Source organism: Chrysochloris asiatica, unplaced genomic scaffold, assembly GCF_000296735.1.
Source record: "Chrysochloris asiatica unplaced genomic scaffold, ChrAsi1.0 scaffold00021, whole genome shotgun sequence".
NCBI lineage: Eukaryota > Metazoa > Chordata > Mammalia > Afrosoricida > Chrysochloridae > Chrysochloris > Chrysochloris asiatica.
Window position 1 is genome coordinate 6254483 of NW_006408539.1, and position 10002 is coordinate 6264484.

Here is a 10002-nt window from a genome sequence, read left to right on the forward strand (position 1 = left end):
GATTAAAATCAAACAAACAAACTCATTTAACAATGTTATGGCAGTTTTAGTAACTAAATAGCAAAGAATTTAAGCGGTAATGGAAATTACACTTGAATTTCAGGAAGAAAAAAAAAAAAAAGTTACTACTTTGGAGACCAGGTAGGTACTCAGGTACCGACTGGTAAAGTATGAGAAGTTGATTCACCAGAAAACTGGGATTAGAGGCCACCTCTTTCTGGGGCAGAGAGTCTGACTTTGACCTGTTATCTCAACATGCTTTGTTGTTGTTGTTGTTAAGTGCTGTTAAATCAATTCCCACTCACAGTGACCATGTATAGGGTTTCCAAGGAGCAACTGGTGAATTTGAACTGCCAACCCTGTGGTTCAAACAGACTTTGCAGTCCAGTGCTTTATCCCACAGCGCTAGAGAACATTAATCCCAAATTCAATGCTGATGAGTCAATTGTGACTCACAGCGACCCTACAGGACAGAGGATGCTTTCTAAGACCATCAACCTTTACAGAAGCAGATTTCCACGTTTGGCATTTTCTCTCCCACAACTTTTTGGCTATCAGGTGAGTGTGTAATGCTTGTGCCACCAAGTCACCATTAGAAAGTGCAAACTGTTCTGGGGGAAAACAACAAACACGAATTTCTAGTAGCATCTGAGAGGTACTTGTGTACCTGCCCAAGCAAAGAAAAATGTTGCTAGAACTTTCAGAAGCACATAGTGGATGACAGCTGAGAGATACTGGGGAAAGCAGCCTAATTCTCATAGAGCAAAAGTCTGAACGCTTTCCTCAACTTCGTACCTAAGGCCCAAGGAACCAAACTGAATGTAAATGAGGAATTCTAAGAGGGGTGGGGTGCTATTTATTGCGTTTGCTCTTAACAGAAAGAATCCCAGTCCGTCTGTGAATATAATCATTTATTTGTCTTTACAGTGATGATGGAAGAATGTACAGGTGTCCTCGTTCAATAGAAGTATAAAAATCTGTTTATATACAGTGACGTCATAACAATCTTTCCTGGGCAGATTTATTTGGTACTTCTGATCCACTCATATTAAAACCGTGGGGCACAATGATTTCATGTAAGTGCTGCGTCTCCGGCGGAATTGCACCTAGCATCCAAAGCCCAGCTTCATTGGGAGGGTCCTGCTTGATATTAAAAAAGACTACTTTTAAGTCCTTGGACTCAAAATAAACATCATTTCTTTTTTTTTTTTAATTGTAGATATATACATCAAAAATACATCTAAAAAGGCATTGGTTAGTGCTATGAAAAAGCTCTATATGTTTGGGTTCATTTTTTCTTACAGAAAAAAACCCAGTGGAAACATTTTTTGTTGAATTTCTAGGAATTTGCTCTTGGGGAAAGTCGGTCGAAAGTTACCTGTAATGAAACAAACAAACACAAATATAGCTTAAGTAAGTTAATGATTTCTCTGGGAAGAGGTCTGCAAGACTTGGAAAAGGTATTTGAGACTAAATTTCACTCAAAACCATATGCTCTCTAAAGCCTACAATTGGCAGTCTTTGCAACAGTTTGGACCAGGGTCACTTAATATATGACCCTTCATTGTTTCAAGTGTTTTATTCCTATGGCAATCGTTAATTAGCATTTATGTATTCCTTTCTATGCTTGTACAGATATTTTCTATCTACAATGAACTTACATCAACACTGAAAGAGAAAGTAAAAGACATACAAATGAAAAAAAGCTAACTGATACAGCCAAATCCAAGCATATTTTTTAAAAATTTAGAAAAGTTTCTGTTCACAGTGTTTTATTTTACTTCACAGATGTTTATTTTATTTCAGAACATTTATAGAAGACAGATATTTAACCTGGACCACATGGTACAGAGCAATTATCAATTACATTATCTGTGCATTCAGGACTATATCCCATCCATAGCTCAGCATCTGAACATCTCTGTCTTTTCAGTTAGCTTCTTGCAGTCATTCCTAAAATGTCTGTCAGAGAACCAGGGTACTTCTCTGAGGAACACAGTAAATCTCACAGTTATTATGTTTCTTAAGCACACCCTGCTAATAGGTGGCATTAGAAGGAGTGTGATGAAGTGGCCAGATAGAACAAAACAGTAACATGAAGACTCAGTTTCCATCTCTCCCAGAGATGAGAACTTGGCAACAGCCCACCCTTCCCCAATAAGCTACTTTCCAGTCCTTGTGTAGCGCTTGCTGCTGTATGACAGGCACTCAACCCACAAGGTTGGTTTGAACTGCAAGGTTTAAACTCCCCCGCCGTTCCTTAGAAACCCTAAACAGGGCCACTATGAGTTGGAACCTACTCCACGACACTTAACAACAACAGCATGACCATCTAATTAAGTCATGTGGCCGTGTTCTAGTTTGTTTTAACACTTTCAGGGTATATGGGGCTAAAGTGAGTGATTGAGGGAAAGAAACGTGACTTTTATCATTACAAAGAATTTCTAAATTGTCTACAGCCTCCAAATCTAAGGTGATTCTCAAATTTGTGCATCATACTTAATAGAGTCTCCCCATATTCAATATAGCTGAAGAATGGCTATTAAAAAAAAAAAAAAAGATTAATCACAGTTAATCTCCAAATACTACTCTGTTACTACCATTACCAACATCTATGCAGAACAGTGAGCCTTTGTCAGTTTTCCTAAATGCAAAGTCCTCAGACCCTAAAACACATAGTGGGTCTGAGTCCAGTTCTAGTAAAACCTTATTAATGACCTTGATCATCTCAATTGTTTTAGGAAAATGGTCTGAGAGAGGGCAAAAAGATAAGAAGGGGAGGGTTTTCTAAGAGTTGATTCTAGTTTAAAAAACAAAACAAAAGTCTCCAAAAGCTTCAGACTTTTCTTTGAAAGGCTTTACACATTGGCACTGTAGGATCAGCACTGGACTGCTAAGCACAAAGTCAGCAGTTCGAACCTACCAGTCACTCTTTGGAAGCCTATACAGGGCGGCTATGAATAGGAATTGACAGGATGACATTTACATAACAACAAGTATATTCATCAAAGCCCCCCCCCCCCCAAAAAAAATCACAGCCTTGTCAGAGTGCGGAACAAAACTGAAACTGTCAACACACCATCTTCCCATGCTCAAACAGAAAGCATGACAGCCGCACTGACCTAGATTTACATGCCTCTCTCTGTGTGATCAGCCAGTGCTGCTGTCTCCGAGCACGTCAATGCCGAACATGACACTGATTTCCTGCTTTCTGCATCACTGTGGTGGGAGCCACTCCCTGAGCTGGCAAAGGACACTCGCAGACAGAAAAGGGTGTGTTCACAGTCACACTCTTCCTCCCTGCAGCCCTAGCCCAATCTATCCCTGGCCAGTCTTCCCAGCTTAGCACACAGCACCTGCAGGCATTCCTGTCCCTCTGTTACTTTCATTTCCAGTTAGCTTGTCAAGTTGATTCTACATCCAAATCTTTCTTCTCTCAAATCTTCCTTTTCCCCATTTTTCTACCTCCTGGAAATCTGCCAGCACCCTGTGAGTCACCATTATCTCTTATTGGTCTACCACAACAACCTCTTCCAAGCTTTCCTGCCTCTAATCCTTTGGGTTTTGTGTTTCCCCTGCAGCAACCTTTTCCTAGGTGCCCGCTGGTTTTAATGACAAAGCTCATTTGTCCTAAGCAGTGACCCACAGGCCCTGCAAGGTTAGACTCCCCTCCCAAACATCCCCCTCTTACTACAGTCTAACCAATTTGCTCTTTTCTCAGCCCCTTGAAGATATCAACTTGTGCCACACTGTTACTTCTGATGAAACACTTTTTACCCAAGCTTTCCCTGACTCATCCCTATTTACATTTCAAGGCTCCATGTAAAAGTCACACCCTCAGAGGGGTTTTCATTGGCCTCTTAAGCCCCCTTCAGTCCCCTGCACCTTTACTCCCCCTTACAGCACTTATCACACTTGCTATCCCTGCACAGTAACTTCAGTGAGTGCTGGAAACACAGGGAACCAGGACGAAGGGCACCAGAGAGACAGGCTTCTCAGAGAACACAGACTGGAATTCTCTTTTTGTGTGTGTCTCTCTCAATCTCTTTCTTTTTTCTCTTTCCTTTCTTCTGTGCCTCCTTCTCAGCTTTAGCTTCAAAGGGAAAGATGAATGATCCGCTTATGGAAGGCAGAAAGTCAAACAAATGCTTGCCACAACCATGCAGGGTACAAATTGGGAAGCAAGAGCCCTTGGGGATTTGAGTGTTATTGTCTAAAGGGATTACATCCCCAAATGCAACAAGGCTGGTTTATGATATATATATTTTTTTTAGGATAAACTTAAAAACTGGTTAGGTCAAGCAATGCTTTCTAAGGGAAGTTATCTATAGTACTTCTATTCCATCCTTCTGGTTCTCCCTGCAACAAGGCTGCGTTAAAGAGAACCTCTCCAAAGCAAAGGACTTTCCCTACTCTGAAGCCATCATTTCCGAGAAAGAACAGCATACCACAGGAAGCTAATGGTGGAGAGATTACAGCCCCGTTCAGAGGAAGGACGTGCTCAAGACGGACAGTCTGGGTGATGAAGGTGGCCATCTCTCCCTACCTGGCACAGTGCTTTTCTTCCAACAGAAGAAGAGAATGTTTTACATGAACTTTTGAAGCCCCCTCACAAAGAGACAGTAACAAGAAAAGAAAACATCTTAAGTTGCAATTGTCTCCCTCCCTCTCTCCCTTGGTTTTAGTTTTTTGTTGTTGTTGTTGTTATGTACCATGTAGTCAGTTCCGACTCATAGTGACCCTGCACAGGGTTTCTGAGGCTGTAAATCTTTACGGGAGCAGAAAGCCTCATCATTCTCCCACTGAACGGCTGGTAGTTTCAAACTGCCAAACTTGAGGTTAGCAGCCCGATTCATAACCACCATGCTACCAGAGCTCCTTTGGTTTTAGTTTACCTGATCATATTCTTATGCTTCATCTCCACCGTCCATTTCCAGATCCATCTCTTCTGTATCAGCCGCTCGTGACAAGATATCTGCCATCAGCGCTTCTTCCAATTTCTTACGAACTTGTTGTACTCGCTCTTCCTGTTTCCTTTTTAAAAACAGAAAAAGACAGTAAAAAGTTGACAAGTATGGAAAATATGAAGCCACTGCTAATGTTCTATCTTTACTTCAGAAGTTATTAAATGTCGTTTCAAAACCTGAAGAAAAGAAAAGAAAAAAAAAACCCCCACACTTCTCAGACCTTCCTAAGGTGGCTTCTACATTCTACAATCTGATAAAATCAAGTCACACAGGAGTTGATTTTATTTTACACAGGAGTGTGACTTGATTTTGTGAGATTATAGAACCCAAAAAGCAGGAGACTCAGACAAGCAGTTATCCCTTCATCTCCCAGCAAATACTGGTAGGAAGAGACTTATGTCAGTGACCGTTTCCTCCACTTCAAGACTTTCAAGTCCAAGATGTTTTGGTTACTCCTAGAAAGGATAATTAGAAGTAACTGGGAAGCAGGGTTAGAATGAAAAATAAAAGGGCGTGAGATTGGTACAACGAAAGCACTGAGAAAGTCAGGGAAAAGCAAACAGAGTATGCTGGAGTGTGGTTTGGCATTCTCTGGCTGTGTTAGGGGAAAGCCACACAGAGCTCTCTCCGTGGGTCCCAGGTCTGCAAACAACATGTCCTCATGAAGGAACCAAGACCCACCCAGTCCTGTGCCCTCCTCATAAGCTTTGCTCTGTTGGGAGCCTATTGTAGCAGCCATGTGCCAACCCATCTCACTGAGGGGCTTCCTCTTCTCAGCTGACCCTCTACCCTCTACTTTACCAAACAACATGTCCTCTCTCCAGGAACTGGTCCCTCCTGCTAATATGTCTAAAATACGTGAGACGAATCTCATCGTCCTCACGTCTAAGTAGTATTCTTCTTCCGACACTTCTTCCAAGACAAATTTGTTTGTTCTTCTGGCAGTCAATGATATACTCAATGTTCTTTGCTGACACCATAATTTAAAGGCATCAATGCTTCTTCTGGCTTCCTTATTCATTATCCAGCTTTCTTATGCATGTGAGGTGATGGAAAATGCCATTGTTGGGTCAGGTGTCCCTTAGTCCTCAAAGTGACATCTTAGCCTTTAAATACCTCAACCCTATCAGAAGGAACTGGAGCTCCACACATTCTCATGTAACAGAGCAGGATCAAGAAGAAAGCATTTGTTTATTTATTTCTTACACAGTTAGTCTTGCCTTCAGCTCAGAATCTCAAAGCTATGACAAATAGCATCGGCCTAGTGACATTCCCTCACACCGGGCACAGAGAACTAGCATCTGCTCGGCTGACTGAGACTCATCCCATTAATAAGATAGAAAAAATAAAGGAAATGAACCCTTGGGTTGGAGAAATGTATCTTGAAATCTAGCAATTGCTATTGATATTCTTGTATCTTGAACATTGCTTTCCACATTTATGAGAGCTAAAATTAGAGAATTTGCCCATTGTGGTAAGAAATAGTCTAAGCCCCCAAGATTTTCTCCCCTGGAATATATTTCTTATATCATGTTGCTGTTGTTAAGTGCTGTGGAGTCAGTTCCGACCCATAGCGACCCTGTACAGGGTTTCTGAGGCTATAAATCTTTACGGGAGCAGAAAGCCTCATCTTTCTCCCACAGAACAGCTGGTAGTTTCGAACTGCTGACCTTGCAGTTCTCAGCCCGATTCGTAACCACTACGCTAACCATAGCCGCTCCTAAAGGGTAAGCAGAACCTGTGTGTATGATGACATCATTCCGAGATTAGGTCACCAATCAACTGATCTTGAATTAATGAAAAGAAAGATTATTCTGATGGCACAGGTAACAGAGATTCGTAAGAAGGCATCAAGAAAGGGTCACGGGGCAAGTAGCCACAGCTAGCCAAGTTGTTGAGGGTTTCCTCCACCTGGGAGCCATCAAGAGGACAAAGACCTCAGTCCTACAAGCACAGGGAACTGAATTCTCATGACCCTGAATGGGAATCCCAGCTCCAGAAAGAAATGGGAATCCCAGGTCCAGTCAACATTCTGACTTCAAAGAGCCCACTCACACCATGCAGGCCTTCTGACCTACAGGACTGTGATCTAAAAATGGGTGTTGTTGGAAACTGCTGAGTTTTTTTTTTGTTGTTATAGTTTTTCAGAATTTCTTACATGGTATTAGAAAAATAAATACACCCATAAGAAAAATAGAATCAAATATGATGAAAAATATCTATTAAATAAACAGAATATTGGTTATGAGCTGAGAAAAAGAGTAATGATTCTCTGAGCATCATTGCATTTTGAACTAATTCACCAAGAAACGTTTGCTTAGTAATTTCTTTTTATGATAATTAAATCAAAGAACCAATGTGTTAGACAGGTTTACCCTAAAACGAAATCATCCAGAGCTGTCTTTGAGAAAGCTTCTTTTGTATCACAAGATGTGGTGTTGCAGTTCTAGGCGTTCACAGGACCTCCCTCAGTACCCAAAAGAACTGGTGGGAATCCCTGAGTTACTCGCCCAAGATGGAAAAGGACTGGTCCTTCTCTTAATTCTTTCTCAATGGTAAGCACAACCCAAAGAGAAAACTGATTCTCTGGTTGATTTTACATTTTATTTTTCTTAATTAAAGCTGATCATAAATTCCATGCAATGAGGCACATGATACAACTTTGAACCATTTTATCTTTATGTTGTTGTTGCTAAGTGCTGTTGAGTTAGTTCCAACCCATAGAAGCCTTGTACAGGGTTTCCGAGAAGCGGCTGGTGGGTTTGAACCACCGACCTTGTGGTTCAAACTGACCTTGCGGTCCAGTGCTTTATCCTGCAGCACCACACCAGGACTCCATTTTATCTTTATTAAAGGAAATATTTTTCAAAGGTTGTCCAACAAGAGCCTCAGCTAGACCCATGCATTTTTCATGCCAACTTTTTATGGATTTAGAATAAAATATACAAACATAAAATATATTTTAGATGACCTGCTTCAAAATTGTCACCTGCTGGTTTTGTCTAGGGATAATTCTTCAGTAAAAACTCCGATTTCTATTCAAAGGACAGAAATGCATGGACGCCTCAACTTATTGCACTTCACATTATTGCACTTTGTAAACACTGGGTTTTCTACACACTGAGGGTGTGGCTGCCCTGCATCAAACAAGTCTACAGGGATCATTTCCAACAGCATGTGCTCCCTTCATGTCTGCGTAACATTTCTGTAATTCTCATAATATTTCAAACTTTCTCATAATGCTATTATTGCACATTTCATACACTACAGTACAGCATAAACCTAACTTGGATATGCATTGGGAAATCACAAGAATTCATGTGAAGCACTTTATTAACGTACTTGCTTTAATGCAGATGTTTGGAACCAGACCCACAGTATCTCCCAGGGATGCGGTTGTTGGTGGTGTTGTTAAGTGCCATTGAGTTGGTTCCGGTTCATAAGGACCCTGTATAGGGTTTCCAAGGAGCAGCTGGTGGGTTTGAACCACTGATCTTGCAGCTCAAACTAACCTTGAAGTTCAGTGTTTATTCTATGGAGCCACACCAGGACTCCAATAACTGTCATCTTTTTTTCTTTTCTTCTTTTAAAGAAAATACAGTATACTCCAGGATCACTATAGACTAATGATACTAAGGTTCAAAAACTCTATGGTGCTGGTTGTTATGTGCCGTGGAGTCAGTTCCGACTCACAGTGACCCTGTATATAGTTTCCAAGACTGTAAATCTTTCAGAAGCAGAAAGCCTCATCTTTCTCCCGCGGAACTGTAGTAGTATTAAACTGCTGACCTTGAGGTTAGCAACCCACTACACTACCAGAGCTCCTTAATAACTCTACAAGGGGAAGGAAAAACAAAACAAAACACTCTATAAGGATTTATATCTGGCCTTCTCTTCTGGGATAGTTGTGCTTCTCTTGAGCAAGGGTTTTGGGTGATTTTCTATTTGCTGCTAAAAACCTAACCTGTGGCCCAACCTCAGAAAGAGTAAAAGTTGCTAAGAGTCATAGCTTTCATCCTCTCCTCATCCCTAGATCTGTTCTAGCGCCTAATCCTTTGTCCATCATCTCTGTTTGCATTTCATCTTGTTTTACTGTGTTGCTTGGAACAAGGTAAAGATAAATGAATCTCTAACTTGAGTGTAAGTGAGGCAAACATAACCAAGATAAATCAACTGAAGAGGTAACTGAGCTTAAGGCAGCATAACTATGATCCGCTTTACACTGGTTTTCAGACAAACAAATGCAGGAACACTCACACAAAGGCATGGTGAAAGGATTTAAGAGCCAAAAATCAGAATCCCAGATGGCAAAACACACTGCAAAAAAAAAAAAAGAGTGCACACAGAGTCCAGTTGACCTGGTGCCTGTCTTGGGGACATGATCCGGATAAGGCCCCTGTTATACAGAATGTCCACATGTCCAATCAAGCATTTGTTCTAAAGGCCTTATATCACCTTCCGTGTTTTTCATGAAAGCTGTGTTTTAAAACAGTACAGCTTTCTGGTTGATCCTGGCTAAACCTAATGTGTAGTATAAAACATATCCAAATGTAAGAACTAAATTTTCCAAGTTACATTAAACTGCCTTACCTAATGTCTTCATCTGTGACAATGAAAGCTTTGCAGAGGGGTTGAGATGTGTTAAGCCAAACAGCGGGGTTCTTTTCCACAGCAGCAGAGACTTGCCCCGTAATTGGTGCGGAACTTGTGTGCAAAGCGCTGGCAACAGCCGATAAAAGGGTCTCATCATTACTACCAGGACCAACTCCTGCAATTAGAAACGGGCACACGAATCAAAGGAAATCTATTGAAACCCTGAACACAGCGAATACAACCTAATACAACTGAGATGTTTCCATTCATGTGGAACCATACATTGAAGTTAAAAACTGACAAACAAGTCAAATCAACAAAGAATAAATACCATCGTATGTGCTCACTAGTTACTATATACCAAAGAGTAAACAGCAAACAATAGTAATGACATCACTGAACACGTTCATAAAACCTTAACATAATTTAACAGAATACCATC

General features: G+C 41.0%; 1 protein-coding gene across 1 annotated transcript in view; it reads right to left on the reverse strand.

Annotated features, from left to right (window-relative positions):
• Nucleotides 1-896: 896 nt before the first annotated feature.
• Nucleotides 897-10002, reverse strand: part of MBD2 (methyl-CpG binding domain protein 2) — a 75003-nt gene continuing 65897 nt past the window's right edge. The window contains exons 6-8 of the mRNA XM_006837562.1: nt 9558-9735; nt 4896-5034; nt 897-1378 (exon numbers count right to left, since the gene is read on the reverse strand). Of these exons, the coding sequence (XP_006837625.1) occupies nt 4908-5034; nt 9558-9735 (305 nt within the window). The 3' untranslated portion in view covers nt 897-1378; nt 4896-4907. The remainder of the gene's footprint in view (nt 1379-4895; nt 5035-9557; nt 9736-10002) is intronic.